General features: G+C 44.4%; 1 protein-coding gene across 3 annotated transcripts in view; it reads right to left on the minus strand.

Annotated features, from left to right (window-relative positions):
- The window catches only part of LOC308080143 (semaphorin-5B-like), a 102,932-nt gene that overhangs the window by 32,839 nt on the left and 49,084 nt on the right, over positions 1 to 21,009 (minus strand). For all 3 annotated transcript variants that reach the window (XR_013932675.1, XM_080421912.1, XM_080421913.1), the window contains exons 7-11: positions 19,119 to 19,332; positions 16,345 to 16,630; positions 10,670 to 10,805; positions 9,140 to 9,350; positions 8,148 to 8,364 (exon numbers count right to left, since the gene is read on the minus strand). Coding sequence is in view for 2 of the 3 variants with exons in the window: in XM_080421912.1 (XP_080278038.1) it covers positions 8,148 to 8,364; positions 9,140 to 9,350; positions 10,670 to 10,805; positions 16,345 to 16,630; positions 19,119 to 19,332 (1,064 nt within the window). In the remaining variant the exon portion in view is untranslated. The remainder of the gene's footprint in view (positions 1 to 8,147; positions 8,365 to 9,139; positions 9,351 to 10,669; positions 10,806 to 16,344; positions 16,631 to 19,118; positions 19,333 to 21,009) is intronic.

Below are 21,009 nucleotides of genomic sequence, written 5' to 3' on the forward strand. Positions count from 1 at the left end.
CCGTTTCTATGTGGATTTCCCAGTTTTGAAGAGAAAACCTATATTGCCCAAAGGAAGGTGGCAGAAGCAATGCGGAGAGAGGAACCAAGAAATACATTTTCTGGTCAAAACAACAGTCGTTGTAGAGGCCTTCTCCTGCGCCATCTGCTTCTTCGCTTCCTTGCCACCTGACTCGCTAAAGAGGATAAAGTGGATTGAATTGTCCACTGGCTAGTTTTGGCACGGAGCCACAAATGAAAGCAATTTCCAAGACCACATTTCTCATTTGGAAGCAGCATTCAACACACCACAGCGGATAAGACTCTCACCTCCAGAACCATGTGAATCCGCACTGGCCTGGGATCAGGTTTCTGCCAAAGCGCTCTCTCTCTCTCCCCCCCCTCGCTCTCTCTTTCACTGTCTTCCTCTTAGCTTTCCTGCTGTCTAACTCGATAAAGGAACAGAACTAAAATAAAAATACAGCAGCAGAATGGATCGCCCACTCGCTCTAATAACTAAGATAGTAGCCAATATCACTCTGTCTGTTCTCGCTCGGTGTCAAACAAGGACAGCCAAAAGTATACCTAATAACACAACCACACACACACACACACACACACACACACCCCCACACACACACACACACACACACACACACACACACACACCACCTTCCAAACAAAACAAAAAATAGTACATCTTCAAAACCCTCCTTGTCGCCTATATCTAACACCCTACCATTTCCGTAGAAAAACAAAACATCAAAAACATTTTCGTGAAATAGTGGGAGCTCATTTTGTGGCGCTCCCTCTCTCCTGCGGTAAGAGAAGACAGGTGCTGCGGTATAGGGAGAGAAGGGATGCCGGCTGCACTCAGCGCAGTCATTCAGTCCAATTACCCGGCGAAACGCTGACACGCTATTAAGTCTGGGCCCTTGAAAGCCAGCGACACTTCAGGGAGTCTGCCAGATTCACATAATACCCATCTGAAAACTAGTTATTCTTTCTTTCTTTTTTTACAAATGTGCCAGCTGTTGAAAGGAAGAGCTCATGTTCAACCTGGGTAGCCAACTTCTCCTTTTTTTCTTGGCCCTCTTAGGGACTGGGGGAACAGACATGTTTAAGAGTCACTCCCCACCCTGAATCAAATCCCCCCTGTTCACGTCAAGCAGGGATTTGGAGCGAACGCTCTAGATTTCCGACGAAATGACACGGTGAGCCACGGAAAGTCGTGAATTGTGTCGAGGGAAGAAAATGACTTCAGGCTCCTTGTGGGAGACCCCCCCCTCCCCACACCCCCCCACACACCCCCCCCACACACCCCCCCACACACCCCCCCACACACACACACACACACACACACACACACACACACACACACACACACACACACGAGTGGGCCCTCTGAATACATTTCCGCAAGAAAATCTATCTTTGGTCTCGCCACCCAGAGTCTGTAAGCTGAGATCTAAGGATTTCCTCAAGATCATCAAAGAGGTCAGTAACACATACAGCATGAATACCAAAGCGACAACTACGGCCGAGGCTTCATGTCATTCATTCTGCACTCAAAATGGATCCGGAGTAGACTCGCAGGCACACTCCCCTCAGAACCCCCATGCTGGCTGACTGGCGGCAGCCACTGGCCATAAACCCCACAGACGAGGGGTTCCTGGGGAGCAAAGAGGCCCAATAACAACACATGCTTTCTGGGTTTGCTTGTGGCCCCGGTGTGGGGCTGAAGGGATGGGTCCTCACAAACAAGATGGTTGATAGGTTTGTTTAAAGTGTGTGTGTGTGTGTGTGTGTGTGTGTGTGTGTGTGTGTGTGTGTGTGTGTGTGTGTGTGTGTGTGTGTGCACGGACCTAATCTCTATTTGATAAAATAGCCGATAAACCCCAAATTTGAATCACATGATTTGATGGATCTCTACACAATGCAAAGACACAAGCCAAAGGCAATTTCACTTGGCCCATAGAGGGAACCTCAAATGCAACAAATGTCACTATTTGTTGCAAAAACATGATTTTCTTGTAGCAGTCAAACAGCGTTTTGATATTCCATACTGTTAGCCTGTAATTTGCCACTGTGTGAGTGACATGTCACTATACTCCGGTGTAGGTGTGCACGCCAATCCTATAGTATCTCCCTTTGCCCCTAATTCACTCACATGCTTACACGGATAGACGGATATGCACAAGCGTGACAATAAAGTGAATCTGATCTGAAGCGCACGTACACCCCTCACCCGCCACCCCCGCCTCCACACACACACTGTCTTTGTAGTACGTGAATTGTTTTCTCTGCCAAGCATTTTCCTTTGCATGAAATGTGCTAAGCTAATTAAATAAACTTTGACTTGAGTTGAGTTGCAGTGCTGTAAGTTGGGGGTCCGGGGTGGTTTGTGAATTCTGCTGCGTTGGCTTTAATGAGCAATGGGCATCCATTGTCCTTTTGGCTTCAATCTGACGTGCTTTATAGCCAGGGAGATGTTTCTGTTAGGCTCAGCAGGCCTTAAACCCTGCCAGAGTTTTTTCAAAAAGTCTGTAGCCTCTGCCAGGGTTTTGACCGATTTTGGTACCTTTTCGCATAGCCACAGAATATTTTTCTCCAGTATGATTGATCCCAGATAATTTCTAATCACAGATGAGATTCAGGTGTGGTTTCACAAATGTCAACGAGGTCAATTTGACCTTGTTGTCATGTGTTGTTTGATGTTTGAAAATAGCTCAAAACCAGTAGTTTCAAACCAAAAAACATTGTGAATTGTTTGTCCGTTTCAATTTTAACATTGAAGTGGATGGAGCAGCAAATCTTTGGGAATTGTTATCTCCTTATTCGTTTGGAATATCGAAAAGGTGTCAATATTAAATAATTAGAGAATCTTTTTAGAAATTTTTTTTTTTTGAAAAAAGTTTTTTTTTTTTTTTTTTTTTCAAAGACGTTTTTTAACGTCTTTGGCAGGCAATAGCTGAAGGCCCAAAGACGTTAATAAACGTCTTTGGCAGTTATAGAGTTAATGGAGACTGAGCATTGCAAGTCTCCCCTTTGTCATCGCTGAGCTTTTTTCTCAGTATGTTTTTAACTTTTTAAAAGTCATACTGTAACTTTTTCAATTAAACAAGAGTTATTTTTGCTTTAATCCTTCGCTGGTTTAGTTTTCACAATGGCCATTGCACATAAATGTGTTATTGACATCTTCACTAAACACTATTAAAAACGACACTCGCGGCAAAATGATGTAGGCACCGGAATTGTATTTATTTAAATATATTTAATGTTAATAAGTAGTTTCTGATGACTTGTTGTTACGTTCCAAAATATCCTCGGATGCAAAGACCTATGGTTGGTTCCGTGTAGATAAACGCTGTAATGACCGGGAGATCAGCAGAGGCGACACCAAAAAGACTTCTAAAATGAATGTTATATATACACAGTATGACTTTAAGGAACGTGCCATGCATATATGTGTATATTAATATATTCAAAAATAAATCTATGAATCTATGTTTTTTTTTAATGCAATGTTCCCTTTTTTTCAGCAATAAAGGGGTTCCACTGCGCCTCAAGCCAAATTCAGGCTGGTCCAGTGCATCTCAGGAGCGGGACTGGTAAGTATGAAGAAGTTCATCAGGTCATCACCTGATGAAGATGTATTGACATCGAAGCATTGTCACTACAACCGGTTATTAAAAAGCCTTTATTTGTCCGAGGTTGATCCAGTGCCTTCCTGCTTCGTTCCCTTTCATCACTTACCAAACCTTTACATGCCCTGGAGGCTGGGTGAGAGGGTGATACATGATATCTGATCAATCAGTACAAGCTGAGTGCCACCGCACACTCTGCTGTCACCATGAGCGACCTCGCTGAAGAAGGAACTCAGCATGTCAAACATGGCTCCTATTTTGTCATGGTCCTTGTGACAAAAACATAATAAATAAGGCTATGGATATGTGATAAACAAATGATCATCGCAATCTACAGTGTGCGTATATATACTCATATCAGTCACAGTACATTTTAATACTACCTACACCTGCAGTGCCATTGCAAACACTAGTGCCAATAGAGCGCGCCAACGCGTCGTCACCACGGGGGGGCCCCGGCATAGTAGCGCAGACATGTTTGTTTTGGGCAATGTTAAGTCAACCTGGTTTATACCCGTCAAAGATGTCCGCTGCTACCAAAAGACACTTGTTGACGCCCCCTTCAGGATTTTTGGCACGCTCTATAGTCTGCATGATCCTATCATTTGGACAAATTGAAGGTTTTCAGATCCAATTTGACTAAATCAGATTAGTTCCTTGCGAGTGGACCAGTAAGAAACGTTTCAAACACAGAAGCAATAATACTGTGAGCAAACAGACTGTAGGGGCTTTGGAGAACGCCACTGTCACCCTTCATTATTCTGTGGCACGTAATTAAGGAAAAATAATAAAGTGTAATGAAGTGCATCTTATTCTTATTCTGTTCTCGCTCATGAAACCACAATGGTAGCTCTTAAGCATGACTCCCCTTTACTCTTGATTGATCTCCTGAGGTCTTAAGAAAGAGGTAAGAGAACAATGCTTCGGTTCCTTTTATCTATAGAAAGACGATCATTGACTTTGACTCCGCTTTAACGCGTGGTGTGCCGCTGCGGCAGGCTGACAGCGTTTAGCGATGTGAAAGCCGCCAGGGCGGAGTGTCCCATAGCTCTCCTTTGTAATGTCAGGATGTCTTCACTGTTTATCCTGACGCTCCGCCTGGTGATGGTGATGGATCACCAGCTAAACCTCTCTGGCAACACACACACACACACACACACACGCACACGCACACGCACACACACACAAATGGTCCAGAATAGGGCTATACAGTATTTTGTTGGAGTACATACATTTTCACCTGTATTGGCAATAACAGGAGACATGGGATGGGAGGCATGTGAGATAAGGTGGAAAGGCAGCATGGTAACCTTATGGAATAGACTAATCAGAATGCCAGAGAGCTGATATTGAGAGTGAGTTCCATTTTGTTTTCTATTGCCCCTTGTATCATGACCTGTGTCAAAAATTATTTAAAGGGTCTACACCATGAATTTCTTTTTTTTTTTTGGTTTTTAGTATTTTTTGGGCTCCCCAGTGTCTCTTGTACCCCAAAAAATATTTTTTTTTAACATTCAGTCGTTCATTCTCATTTCAGAGATTTTCAGAATGGGCGTGTCTGAACAGGCCATTTCAGAATGTGCAACGCAAGTGATGTCACTTGCGTTGCAATGTTAAATGAAAAGTGCCCGAATCGCTCCGAAACTTTTTCTACCCCCCCTAAGTGGGGGTCTACGAACAAATACTTCGGGCTCGGATTTTGGCTCCGCCCCCCGGAAGTGGGTGAAACAGGCACCTCAAACACTTGGTGGAATTGTTCAAAAATGTTCAAAGTGGGTTTTTATTTTATTTTATTAACAGACAGAATTGCTCAGTAGCCCCCCCCCTGCCCAAGAGGACGTTTTGGTATTGCAGCTGAAAGTGCTGTATAAGCCAGCGACAATTGACTTGGGATGAGTATATCTGAGTGATGATTTAGGCTCAAACCTTTTGAAAAAGGTTTGAGGGACATACACCATATGATATTAAATATCAAATATTTTTTTTAAATTCATGGTGTAGATCCTTTAACACATTTACCGGTGGGATCCGGTTTTGACGATCACGCCCGCTCCCATTCTACAGACGAAACTGAAACTCAATTCTCTTCCTGTAGTTTTTTCTCCTCGCATTTCACTGTTTAACGTAATCCGCTCTAACTCAAACATGGATGCCCCGTTTGACACGCGATCTTCACTGGGAGATACAGGGAGATCTCGCGGATGTAAACAGACCGTGTAGAGCTCAATCTTAAGGATTTTAACAAGATCTATGGCGACATGAAAAAAAAAAAAAAAAAAAAAAAACACCTTGGCACTGGTGAGTACATTATGAGATTAACCTCTGGCGGTCGATGTGTTAAGAGGTGTAGAAACCTGGACTTGATTTGGTTGGATGACACACAGAGACTTGCATGGATTTTCGAGCACAGGGTATTCGCACTTGCGGAGTATTTGGAAGGGGCCTGGGACAGACGGGCAAAGAGAACATACATGTGATGTATAATATATTTTTTGTTTTGGGTGTTTACCAAACATTTTCTTTTGTGCAGTCTTCCAGGAAGAGAATGTGATATTGTTTATTTATGTTTTTGGTGTCTTATTTTTTTATTTATTTTTTATCCCACGATTTTGTAACCCTATTTTTTACGCCCAGTGCCAATTGTCTATGTAATCCTGGGCACTACCTTCCCTCTGCCAACCTAGGGAGGCCAGGGCCGAGCTCATGCCTCCTTCAATGCATGAGAGCCAACTGACCTTCTTGTCACCTGACAGGGGAGAGTTTCCCTGGTTGGACGTAGCGCGTGGAAGGAACACGTTATTCCAACCAGTTCCTTTCCCCTCCATCAGGCGCCCCGGCTGACCAGGGGGAGGCAGTATAGTGACCAGGATTACTGCATGTTTTTGTGAGGGTACCTACCCTAGGAGACACGGGGAGAACATGCAAACTCCACACAGAAAGGCCCTTTCGCCAACCCCACCTAGGGTATGGGCACTGATGACGCGGAGGAGTTTTTTGGTGTCTTATAATCCCGTAAGGGATGGGTCTTTTGACAAGACACGAAAATAAAAATTCATTCATTCTCACACACACACACACACACACACACACACACACACACACACACACACACACACACACACTTCTTCCACTTTCAACCTGGTGTCCCTATGTTGGTCATTATAGGTGAAAGAATTTCTAAATATGTCCAAAAGTGTTCAACAGTTGCGAAAATAGCACATCTACAAGCTCACAATGGGTCGCAATGCGATGTGTTGTGAGCTTGTGAGACACTGTTGTACAATTAGAAAAATAGGGTTTATGTGGTTAATATCTAGGCTATATGAGAAATGGGCCGCATTAGATAAAAAACCTCTCCACTCACCTCCTAGGCCCTGACGGCTTTGACCTCTTCATAATTATTATTTCACTTAGGGAAACATAGAGTTACAACGGGTCATCTCTGGCTACTCTCGTTGAAGTGTGATTGAACTACTGTACCTGAGCAAGCTCATCCTCTGCCCTCCATCTCTCTCTCACCCAACGCTGTTCACAAACAGTATGGCAGACAGCTGTCAGCGAGCGTTTAGAGCAAGCTTTGGATTATTTATAAATGAATGAGCTCATCTGACGCCACTTCGAGGGGCATTTACAAATTAGATGGAGCCCTCTCCAGCTGGTGGCACTCTAGGCGTCTGCCTAGTTCAGTTATTCTCTTTTTTTTTTCTTATAATTTTTATCCCACGATTTTGTAACCCATATTTTTTCACACAGTGCCAATTGCCTATGTAATCCTGGGCGCTACTCTCCCTCTGCCAGCCTAGGGAGAGCCCAAGCTGATGCCTCCTTCAATGCATGAGGAGCAAGCAGGCCGCTTCTTATCACCTGACAGGGGGAGGTTCCCTGGTTGGACGTAGCGCGTGGAAGGAACACGTTATTCCAACCAGTTCCTTTCCCCTCCATCAGGCGCCCTGGCTGACCAGGGGGAGGCAGTATAGTGACCAGGATTACTGCATGTTTTTGTGAGGGTATTAACTACCCTAGGAGACACGGGGAGAACATACAAACTCCACACAGAAAGGCCCTTTCACCAACCCCACCTAGGGTATGGGCACTGATGACGCGGAGGAGAGAACACGCCCCCAGCGCCCACAGCGTCCCCGGCGGGAATTGAACCCAGGACCTTCTAGCTGTGAGGCGACAGCGCTACCGACTGCGCCACCGTGCCCCTTAGTTCAGTTATTCTCAACCAAGAGCAAGAAATCATCAATCATCAAGAAAAAGCAGTGATTTCGCTACTGATTTACAGTGAAATACAGACCCCCCTTTGCGAATCCTACCGGAGAGACCGCCGGGCATCAAATTATTGGCTTAGGAATGCGATAAAAACTAAAAAGATTCCATGAATTCAATGCTTCATGGGGTGTGTTATTGATAGAAAATAAGCAATTGTTTGGGTGAACTACTCCTTTAACTTCTGCCTCAGTGTGCCTGCTTGCTTCTGAGTCTTATCTGTTCAGCGATCTGACAGGGAGAGTCCTACCGTTCGGATGCATAGCTGGAGCAGCGCTCCAGCGGGATCTTCAGCAGCCCGTCGTCCAGCCCCACGAACAACGAGCGGTCGCCTTGGAGGATCTGCAGGCTCCGGATGTGTCGTCCTCTGCCCTCGCTGTCGTCGGGGAAGAGTCTCATCTCTTCCAGGTAGCAGCCCCCGAGGCTTTCATTGGTGGAGGAGAGAGCCTTCAAGATGGTGCCGTGCTCTGGTTTTGGACGGGCAAATAAATGAGAGGAAAGATTTTCGTCTTGAGGATTATTTATGAGGCATGATGTGCTTATATGATCAGTTTTTTTTTAACACTTCTAAGCCGGGCACATTTTCAAATGTTTTCCAAAAATTCCCACATTTCTAAAAGTAAGCGGAAGTAGCGGAAGTAGAAAGATTATTATGCCACTGTATACTGTACATTGTGTCCATGCTCAAATACGTTAATGTTCTTGAGAAAGCAAGGGCAGAGCGAGAGGATAGACATTTGATACGCGCCGATGGGGGTCAAATTTGTCTAGCTGAGCCACCAGGCATACCTCAAGTGGCAGTTTAACTGCCCCTACTACGGTACATTGGGCCTATGATGGCAGTTCATTATTGCAGCTTATCACTGGCACTGCGGTACAGATCTATAGTCACAACGAATAACTGTATAGGGGTTTCAATTTTCATGGCCTTTGTCACCTGGCATCTGCCCTCATGTTCCTATCTCTCCATTTAAATATAATAGTTGTAGTAATATCGTTAGAATTTTGGTGCTGCTGCTTCTGCTGCTACTACTAACTCCGCCGCAATTAAAAACCTGGACCATAGGCGCGGGTTTTTAACTGCGGCAGACCCGGGATGGAGTTATGAAATTTCTCTACTGTACCACACTCGTCCTAGGACATCATAAAAAAAGTAAGAAAAACGTCGGGTGAAATTCTCCTTTAATACATTATAAATAATAATATTCATCCCCAGAGACCCTCACGGCCCCGCCCACTCACCAGTGCCGATGTACATGACGTGGTAGAGGGCGTCTCGGCCCTGCACGATGTCCACCACCAGCTTGGAGAAGCGGACGTTGTCCTGGGACAGCAAGGGGTCCACAGTGACGGGCTGCACCACGTCGTTCATGAGGAAGAGGCGCTGGGCGTCCTGGAGGCTGCGCTCCGTCAGGTTCTTCTCCCCCGGCTCGCGCTCCTCCAGGGTCCCGCACTGACCAGAGGGGGTTGGCAGAGGGGAAGGTTATTTGTAACCCGCCACACCAGTTGTTCACACATTGATTGCCAAGATCACATTGATGTGTTCTTTCAAAACCATCACTTGATGGCCAAGATCGCATTGATGCGTTCTTTCCAAAAAAAAAAAAATCTTGGAAAATTCCACAAGGGGCACCCTAACACAGCTTTGGAATGATCGATCGTCACTCAGAGAGGTAGTATGTGGATGTGACGTCATCGCAAAAAAACGTCACATCCCAACGATGGGATTTTCAGAAAAACAGCTGTAACTCAGTTTCTTTTTTTTGCATTGAAAACCACCCGTTTTCAACGGGCCGTAGCCCCAAAATGGCGGATCGCGGTTTCGAAGGTTGTCGTTCCTATGGATACACAGATGACCGGTAACATATTCTATTTTTTCTTGTTTTGTATCGTGTCGTCAATTAATTGTGTGATCTGTCTATGTATTGTGTATTGTGTGTTGTGATTTTTTGTGTCCTGATGGCTGCTTTGTGCAAAAACAATTTCCGCAAGGACAAATAAAGCATCTATCTAGCCATCTATCAAAAATGTATATGAATTTGGCAATTCTGATGAAAACAATTGTGTGACAGGGACCCCCATAAGAGAACATTTGTCAAGATTACGGTAGTCAACATTTTTTTTATAGCTGAAAAACGTATTTTCCTGGGGACCACCTGGAACCCACTCAACGACCCCTGGGGGTCCCTGAACCCAACTGTTTTCCCCCATTTTTGAGTAGAATTATCTATTCGACTATTTTGGTGATTTTTAAACAACTTTTCTCTGCCCCATGGGAAGTTTTATTTTATCTCACCTCACATTATCTAATGTCTTCTTATCTTTGGAGTTTTAGGCGGATGGCAGGACTGGGAAGTAAACAAATCTCTCGAAAGTGAGACACAATAGTGAAAGAATAGTCCCACACACTATTATTATCACACTAGACCATACCCGGTGAAGTGCGCAGGCGAAAGTAGTTGCAAACGTGGGGTTATTGCACGTCCTGTCGCGCGTCCCCCCCCCGCGGGTCCCGTCCCGTTAATATAAAAAATAATAGAGGTTCACACACTGTAACTTGCAAAATGCTCCCAGTGGTGCATGAACCCCCCACCACTATTGTGTCGGGTGGGTCTATGAAGGACCCACCCGATACAATAGTGGTGGTCCCCAGGTTGCTCTTAGTCAGGATGGTGGTCCCTGGGTCAAAATCAGTTGAGAACCCCTGCCGTACAGTATGTGACAAATATTGTAGAGATTCTCAATGCATGATGTTTCTCTGGTCAAGGTTACCTGGAAGTTGGGGATGGGGTTGGGGGTGGACTGCCATGTGGTGCGTGGATTCTCCTGGTGGAGGAAAGGGCCGTTGAACGCCTGGGTGATGGCACTCAAGTTGAAAGCACACACAGCAGAGGCCGAGATACTGTTACTGATGGGAGAGAGAGAGACAGAGACACATTTGAATAATTTGCTGCCATTTGTCCCAAAGATCTTATACCAAGTGAATGCAAAACATTGAAATACAGCTGTCACTTGTTTCAAAAGTTTATCCCAAACTAACCTTTCCTATGTGGATGTATAACTGTTTCTGACAGAAAATGCACAATTCTAAGATCGTTTTCTAAGTTGCAATGTAGCACAGCTCTGTTTACAGTTTACACATTTATTTATTCCCATTTAATTGTACACACATTGTCTTGTTTGTTTTGTTCCACTTTTGCTTTGGCACTGTGAACGTATGTTCTCATGCCAATAAAGCCCCTTTGAATTGAATTGAGAGAGAGAAAGAGAGAGAGGGAGAGAGGCAGAGAGAGAGAGAGAGACAGATGAGAGAGAGAGAGAGAGAGAGAGAGAGAGAGAGAGAGAGAGACAGACACGATTGTCACTTATCCAGGTGTTCTCGTTGTGTCAGGTGACTCAACTGTATTATGCTAGCTCAGTGACTCTCAAACTTTTTATTTTCAAGGACCCCCAGTTTGGTATGCATTAGACCACAGACAACCATATAAAGTTACCAATAAGGGTCCATTTGGTTTCTAACTATCAGTCATTTAGCTGGGGACCCCCTTGAAGACCTTCAAGGACCCGTGGGGGTCCCCGGTCCCCTCTTTGAAAACCACTGTGTTAGCTCATTGGGCACATCATGGCAAAATCCTTGGAGCAAATCAGGCTGTGAAGCTGTGCCCCCCCCCCCACCCCCCATATCCCCCCTCCCCTCCCTGTCCATCTCCACTGTAGAATCCAATAAAGTTTAAAGAAGCCTTAAAAATATCCCATTAAAAGGATAATCAAAATCATGCTGCCCTCTTGGTCACATTCTGCAGATGGACTGCAGGCAGGTCGAGACTCCTAATAAGGATAATAAAATGTACTGCAGATAGTGGAAGGAGAGAGAATATACTACACTGTGTGTGTGTGTGTGTGTGTGTGTGTGTGTGTGTGTGCGTGTGCGTGTGCGTGAGTGTGCGTGCGTGCGTGCGTGCGTGCGTGCGTGCGTGCGTGCGTGCGTGCGTGCGTGCGTGCGTGCGTGCGTGCGTGCGTGCGTGCGTGCGCGCGTGTTATTATTTCAGCATCTTTTCTCATACAGCAATAGTCACTGTTAAAAGACCACCAATACATGTCATTGTCTATTCACAACTTCGGCCACATGTCATATAGACCCTCTCTAGTCAATAATCACTATTTCAACAATAGCAAAAATAGACGATCTACAAGCTCACGATGTCGCGATGCTAACTCTTTCACCTATAATGATGACATGCCCAAAATAGGGACGGTTGACATGTTACCGAACCTACCTGAATAATTGAGGCAACTTTAGCTAAACCTCACTGCGCGGTTAAAATCCCTGAAATACAACAACAAAATGGCAGACTTTTTCAGGCACATTAAAGTCCTGCTTAATGTTTCCTTTGGCCTGTACTGTAGTTCGGTAATTCTTGTGAAAATAAACAGCACTGTGGTTTTTACAAAGTTAAATAGCTATGCCAAGCAAGTTTTAAGTCTCAGGGGCGAATTCACAAAAGCCTTCTGCGGCAGCTGAACCCACGCAAATAAGACTATAATTCCCAAAGCACCAGCAAAGTGTGAAATGCAAACCCTAACTGTGCTGCCAAGCAAATAGTGTCTAGGTGCTCCGGTGATATTTCCATGTATTTAAATTGGGTAATTATGCATACATTTGGGGCCATATCAACCCCTTTCTATGCAAATGAACAGTTAAGAGTGAAAGTTATTAGCGTCTTCAGAGAGTTGGTGGCAACTTAAGTGCATTTAAAAGGAGCCCCACGCCCAGACTTTCGAGTCATCATGGCAGCAGTAATTAAAGCCAGGCAAAAGCATCATCATGCCAGGCATACTCGTGTGAGCGGATATTTTGACCCTTTAGTACCGTGGTGTAGAGGTGCAACAGTTAATTGAACTAAAACATTATCAATAATCAATATATTATTTTAATAAATTAATAATTGAACAGGACATGAACCCTGTTTTGGGCATATCAATATAGGCGAAAGGTTTCTATACATTTAAAAAAATGTCAACAGTAGTGAAAATAGCCAATCTACAGTACAAGCTCACAAGCTTGCACACCGTAAAGTAATTTGGATGAAGGCGATATAAATGCATCATTTACCAGTTGAAAAGTTAATTGCCGTTGCCACAGATGGAGCCCCAGACATGGTTGGCCCGCATAAGGGATTAACTGCATTGGTCAAAAAATAAATGAGTCGTCTCAGTTTTGATTGAATCATCAACCACTGTACAGTATCAAACATCAGAGATTCTGTGTGCATATCACTGAAGCTCAACAATGTAATGTTCATAAAGTACATTATAATCAAAAGCAGAGCGTTTTACAGTTCAAGGAGATACTGAGTGAGCTTCAGTTGGAGTACGGAGACATGGTTTACATTTGCGACGTGCAATGGCTGAATCCCGCAAAATATGCTCACACAGTTTTACAAACTGAGGGAAGAAGTAAAACAATTCATGGAGAGGAGGACAGAGTCTGCCGTGGAAGTACAGTAGGGCTCAGCGATATGACTTCAAATCAACATCATGATTATTTCAAACTTTTGCCTCGATTAGTGAAAACAGCTGATCTACAAGCTCACAACGCGTCACGATACATGCATTTTTGTACACCACCATTGTACAACAAAGTATAATACAGGGTTAATCAGACTAATTGCTTAAGTCGATGATAAAAAATCTATTAGAATTCTCTTGTGTCAATTTGTTGATTTGGTTTTGATATATTTTCAGTTAATTGCCCAGCCCTACGTGGCAGTCAGTGATAACAAGTTGATGTGTTAATTGGTGTTCATGATGTACAGCACATCACCAAGTTATTAGCATTATCATGCTTCAAAGTCCCAGTCAGCTTGTCAATTCTATGCTCTCAAAGGTTAAATAATTTGGAGTGAAATTAAAACGGTGGCAAGTGCAACTGGAAAGGAGTTGGAGAGGACAGCATTTTCATACTCTCATCTGAATATGCCGGTAAGTGCACAAAACTCCTTCAGGCATTTGGCGAGAGGTATAAGCGCATGTAAAGTATTAAAAAGAACTACATTTATTTTTTGCACACAAGATACTTCATAATTTATTAGGCAGGTTGCAGGATGAACCCTAATCATTTTGGTGACCCCATGGCCTTTCCTCGAGTAATACCATTAAGGTCCACTTGTAAATTAACAAAAGCCTCTAGCCATTGCCAGGAAGCAATGCAGCAAAGCTTTTAAACTCTTTTTTCAACAAGTATTTTAGCAACACACAGTATGACAGGGAAAAAAGCCCTATGGATTGAACCGAACCTGCCTCGAGTGGATTTCATACAGATAGAAATAGAAACAGACGCCCTCCCAGTGGCTTCACCAGTTAAGTCTTTGTACCATTTCAATCACAGCTTCCTGGGGTCAAACCTTGGGTTCAAACTCGCTTCAGATTGCATGTCTCGTACCATCTCTATCTTTCTGCTGTTTGTGAGCAGTGAGCACTACCCAAGAGAGAGGCTCGATTTCTTTAGGAGACAGAGAACAGACCAAACGAAGTGTAAACAGCGACTAACAGCCTGCGGCAGCAGCATAGTTGGTGTGAGGTCCAGGGCTCTGCTCTGCCCCATAGGAGTGGACTTGCTGGCATATTGATACTAAAATGAGAGCTACAGGGCACACACACACACACACACACCGGAATGCCTGATTACTAGAGTTCCAGTTGGACTAATGCCTGATTTATACTTGGTTGTGTGCCAGCGTCGTTCATCCAAAATAGCCGATTTACAAGCTCACAGCACGTCACGATGCGACACGCTGTGAGCTTGTAAATCGCCTATTTTCGCTGCGCGACACCGGCGCACAGCTAAGTGTCAATCAGGCCTAATGGTCATTGGTCACTACAGTAAAGCATCTCTCATGATCCGCACCAACCCTCTGCCTTCAGACCGGACTCCCTTCTCTCTCTCCAACAGACCCATTTCACTGTTGCCATATTTGCTTATTATTATTATTAAGCAACAAGTTGCTTGTAAATATTGGTAGTTGCGGGTTGCGATTTTTTTGGGCTTGTTTCTTAAGTGTACCTGCTTATTTAGGCTTACTTCCAATTTTGTATTATTATTATTACTATTTAAACAAATGGTTCTGAAATAGGCTCATGTAATGGACAATGTAATGGACATGTAATGGACAACGCGTCGCATTGCAAAGTGTTGTGAGCTTGTAGATCGTCTATTTTCAGATAGCCGATGTACATAAGTGCTCATGTAGCCTCGTCGCTTCTTTTGGGCTCGCAAAATCTGGCAACACTGACCCCTTTCCACTCTGCCAAGCTCTGTGTGTGTGTGTGTGTGTGTGGTGGTGATGGTGGTGGGGGTCGTGGGGGTTTTGGCAGCATTCAGGAACAGGCAGCTTGAAATGACTTGAGCTCATTGCTCAGCAAGCTCACGCTCTCCCCTTTTGTAATGCGTTTCCTCAGCAGTGGTAAAATAAAACCTTCGGGCTCCCCAGGGCTACCGTCAGGTCAGTGAGTAAATAAAGAGAAACCGAAAAAAAAAATGAAAATAAAGGCTGGAAATGTGCTGGGGAGAGTCTCTGTCGACTAGAGAGAGAGAGAGAGAGAGAGAGAGAGAGAGAGAGAGTCTATTTTGCGGTAATGAAGGTAAATGATGCGTCATCGGTGCACTAGCTTTGCTGCTTATGCATGACTTGGTTTGTTTGGTTTATGCAGGACGAGCTGTTACCAAACTTTTAAAGGGAATCTGGGTGCACTTCACTTACATTTATCTTGTGTCTTGGCAGCAAATTGATATGGTTGGAGACTGTAGACTGGTCCGAATAAAATTACAATCTTGTTCTTAAGAGGCAAAAAAACGTCTCCTTTTGTTTCATTTAGAGGCTACAAACTTCCCTATAGTCAGCAGTATTCAGAAAGAACGAGAGAGAGAGAGAGAGAGAGAGAGAGAGAGAGAGAGAGAGAGAGAGAGAGAGAGAGAGAGAGAGAGAGAGAGAGAGAGCAGGGGTAACGAGAGAGGGAAAGAAAGACAGTGGGGGAAGGTGGAAAGAGAGAAAAGGGAGAAGAAATGCAGAAAGAGGGAAAGGGGGAGAGTAAGTGAGAGAGAAAGGGAAAGAGAGAAAGGGATAGAGAGAGAAACATAGGGAAAGAAACACAAGCAAACAAAGAAAGAAACAAACCAACAAACACAAATTCACGAAGCAAAGAACGAAACAAATGAATGAAGGCCCAGGAACAAACAAAAGAAGGAATAAAAGGCAGACAGAAAGAACAGTGAAAGCGAAAGGAGAGAGGGAGATAATCTTGAGGGGGCAAATCTGGGATCAGGATCGCACCGCAATATTTGAATTGGAGCACCCCTAAGAGAGAGAGAGAGAGAGAGAGAGAGAGAGAGAGAGAGAGAGAGAGAGAGAGAGAGAGAGAGAGAGAGAGATAGACAGACAGAGACTCACACATTGGTGGTGAACACGCCGTAGATGAGGTCCTGCTCCGGCAGGTAGAAGGTGCTCTGCAGCTCGTTGTAGTAGAAGGGGATCTCGCCGGAGCGCGAGCAGTTGAGACGCGCCTTCATGAAGGTGGTCCAGCTGTGCTCCAGCAGGAAGTGGCCGCCCACGTCGTTCTTGCAGAGGCGCGCCACGCGCGAGAACACCGTCTTGCCACAGTCGTGCTCCACGGCGTTCTCCCGCAGGAAGATGTAGGCGAACAGGCCCACGTCGTACATGGACACGAAGTGAGGCTCTGTGGGGGAACGGACGTCCACAGGAGTGGACACGAGTTATCAGGTGCGTTTGTGTGTAGTAATATGCATGTGTATACTGTATATTTTAATTTCTTTATTTGGATTGTCAGTTTAAGACATAGATCGTGTCAAAATCCAAATATACCAGAGTAAAAAAATAATGCAATGCAAGATCATGATCACAGTTGTCAATATACGCTACACACATGGCAAGCAGACTACCATACAGTTATGGGTATACACGAATCCACGGAGCGCTGCCCTGGGCGCAGCCATTGCTGCGGTGTCAACGCTCCGCGGACGCGACACCGCAGCAATGGCCGCTTACAGGCAGCTACAGGCAGCGCGTCTGTGGATTATAGGTGACAGCGTCTTGTCCATATAAAGTGACTGCCAATAATGGCAGACACAGAACAATATTTCATGAATTGTCATGAATTCATATTTCATGAATTGCCAATATTTCATGAATTGCCCTTCTTTTATAGCCAGTCCAACAATTTGTAGTCCTCGCACACATATCTTATGGACATGCCCTAAGCTGCCAAATATCAGAGCAACTGTTTTACAATTGTTGTACCCACATGCAGAGATGGCATGGTATTTTAGTATTTTACAGCTGAAGCAAGTATCCATGTACATGTCTAAGGAACATCCAATTTCTAAAATAGAAAACGGTCTTTGTGGTTTCATTAAACATGATTACATCCGGAGTATTAGGGGAGCTTTCAACCACATCACTAAATATTGAGATAAGGCAAACCAGTCGATTTTAACAGCTTTGTTAATATGGTAATGTACTTGTACTTTTTTCATAAATTAATGGTGCAGTAAGTACTTTTCTTTTGTTAAATAGCTCTATATTCTGATCACGATCAATCAGGGAGAGAACTCATACAGGATACAAGATAAACAAGAGAAATTGGAGGTGATGACCCAGAGAAATGAGCAGACAAAATTGAAACTGGAACACTATAATATTGAAGCTGATAAGGTACTAAGGTACTCTCTCCTGATGTGATGAAATTGGCAACCATCCTGAAAATGTATTTTCTGTTTAAAGAGTTGGACAGACGGGGAAATCACTTTTATTGAACAATCTACAGCAATGATTACTATATGAACATATCACTTACTACCTTTAATGCTATTGGTCATCCTTTAACCACTTTAAGCCCTACACTATACTTTGTTGTATGACAGTGTCACACAAAAGTAGCGATCAGCAACATGTCGCATTGCAACGCGTTCTGAGCTTGTAGAGCTGCTATTTTTTAAGGATTCATGAGCTCCAGCACCAAATCATTTACAAATTAAGCTCTACTTGTGACTAAAAACAACTACATTGGATCCACTGGAACACAGATAATTTCCTGTCGTTACTCCTGAAAAGTAACGATTTTGGACATACAAGGTTTCGGCCCGACAGCGACGATATGTAATATATTTCCACTTACTGTTAGTAAGTAATATTATGTAATACATGAGCAATTTAGTCATTCTGCCATTTCCCTTTGAAGGCCAATTGCAGGTATTAGTGCAGAGTCTTATTTACTTTGTCTTGTTTTGACATTTCTACCTGTGCCTTTTCTGTGTTTCAACCTTGCTGTTGTCACTGCTATGCCCCCTTGAATTTCCCTGGATCAATAAAGGTTTATCTTATCTTATCTTGCATGGTCCTTGTTGCTGCTAACCGCCACTATTGGTCAGTGGAAAGTGTAGACGACCACATGCCAACTCTGATACACATGGAGTCACCAGCTGCTTCTTTTCACTTGACAGTGAAGTGAGGAGTTTCCTCAGGAGCGCTTGATGCGTGAGGAACAAACTCTCCCTCCCAGTTCCGCACCCCTGCTGAACAGTCTCCCAGACCCAGACCAGACCTCCCACAGTAGGAGAAGCTAGTGCAGCAACAAGGACACAACCCGCTGCCAGCTTCCCACCCCAGAACACCACCACCAATTGTGTTTGTTGGCGTGCCCAGCCAAGCCGGGGGCACCGCAGCGGGAATGGAACCCCTGTCTCTGCAGGTGCTCAGCGAGTTCTTTACCCCAGCACCACCTGGACACCCAATACCAATGCCAACAATTATGTAAAAACTACTGGCTGAATTGCCATGGAATTTGTTGAGCACATTCATGCTCCCCAGAATATAAACCCGACTGATTTTGGTGACCTTATAACCTTTCCTCTAGTGCCACCCTTACATCACAATGTCCACTTGCACAAAATATGTTCAAAGGGTGGATTGCCATGAAACCTGTGCATTCATGCCCCCGGAGGATGAACTCTAACCATTTGACTGCCCTCCATGGCCTGGAGCGTGTTTTTTGCCTCTAGCAAGGCACTTTAAATAAAGTTTTGTAGCTTTGTAACTTCGCTTTTTGGGGCGCTAAGGACAGCAATGTCGGTCGGTTCAAACCACTTTGGTCTGGCTAGGTGCAAGGAGCAGCAGGGGCCGCTAGCGGGGCATTGAAAGTCATTTACCGTAGAGCCATTTGGAGTTATATTGGACCGTGCGCAGTGGTGGCATGTTCCCCAGGCTTCGGTAGATGATGGGGTCACGACTGGAAAAGTCGGTGACCGTGGATGCGTACAGCTCGCCTTTCTCTGTCATCATGGCGGTAGAATTATGGCGCGGATCGAACGGGCACCGGGCCAGGCCGTTCTCCGTGTCTAATACCCGGCTAATGTTACCAATCTATGAGAGAGAGAGAGGGAGGGAGAGAGAATGCAGATCAATAGCAGTTGAATAAGGGAGGGATGGAGATAATAATGACAAATAATAACTAAGGAAAAGAAAGAAAGAAAGCAAGAAATGAAAGGCCTCAAATGAGCAGGTTTTGGATGGCATCTTCGATCAGATAATGGTCCTATTTGTGTTCCTTCGTACAAAACGATACTTCCTTTAGCTGAGAGGAAACCTTGAGAGACCGAGGCACTTAGAGACTACCCAATGTTCAGTCTGTGAGTTTCACACAGGCAATCGTTTCCCTCCATTTACGTCTTATCGCCAGAGCGGGCTCTCGAGAAAAAGAGAGCACGAGGCAGAGAGAGCGAGAGTGAGAGAGAGAGAGAGAGAGAGAGAGTGAGAAGAGGCATTGCATTAATGAGGTGTTCTCTACATTTTCCACCTGCCCACTCATGGCCGGGGCATTATTCCCTCCTCTATTAAGAAGGCCCTGCAGAAAGATAATGCTACTGTTTTTGCTATCCTAAAACAAATTAAACTATCCTTAAGTGTTAAAGAAAATTGCACTCTCTGAGAAAATGTACTCTTTAGAGGTATTTTTTTTCCTTCTATGAAACATGAGAATAAAACAATCCATGAAATAAAATCTTCACAGAGCCTCACAGCTTCCAAAGGAAGCTTGACTCTTACTTTTGCACCATTGTTGTTTTTCTAGCTAGTTTGTCAGGCCTCTAGTGCAGAGGTCTTCAACAGGGGGTCCGCGACCCCTAGGGGGTCCGCGGAGGTACTGCAGGGGGTCCGCGAAATTTGAGTTTGATTAAACAATATTTTTTCTTTTTTTTCCCCAAAATGTCAAATTGTCTTTAAACATAACATGAATCCATAGCAAACAGATAAATGGAGGCACAATGCACAATAACATGGTATGTTTATACATATTTTGTAGAGAATTTTTATTTTGCACACCTACTGGGGCAGGTGCGTATAGGAGCAAGCAATATAAAACACAATTGTATACATAAATATACAATATATGTGGTAGCCCCCCCTACCCTACGAGGTAGGGGGTCCCTGCTCCATCTCCCCATCAGTTTGGGGGTCCCTGGCCTGAAAAGGTTGAAGACCCCTGCTCTAGTGAAACACTACGGGCCCTATAATTGGCACTGCTATACCCGCACCCGCTGCCCACTACCCGTGAATTACTGTTCACTACCCGTGAATTACGGGTAAGGGAGCTGGCACTGTCCCTAAACGCTATTTTGCGGCCGCTATGCCCGCTATTCATTATGCCGACTCCACTATTTGCGACTGGAGGTGTGGCCGTAGGCGTGTTGTTGCATTATCCCCAAAATTGCTATTTTAACCACACACGTTTGGGACAGCGCATAGCAGAATCTAAAACCACTCTCTAAGCCAAATTGGTTTGGTAGAGTGCGCACCTGCAATGGATGTCTGGAGTCGGCCACGGCGCACACAACGGCACAACATTTGAGGTCTCCCTCTCTCCTATTTCTCAACAAATCTCTGTGATTCTAATTTTCCTATAATCAGCAGAAGGGAGAGTGTCAATTCCTTGGGTCAATTGTGTTTATATAAGATGATAGTCTATTCAAAGAAGACAATTTGTGTGTCGCGCAATGCTCTCCAAATTACACACTTACCCAATTACACACTAAATAAATGGAA

This window comes from Gymnoscopelus braueri, assembly GCF_963280865.1.
Source record: "Gymnoscopelus braueri genome assembly, chromosome: 24".
Lineage (NCBI taxonomy): Eukaryota > Metazoa > Chordata > Actinopteri > Myctophiformes > Myctophidae > Gymnoscopelus > Gymnoscopelus braueri.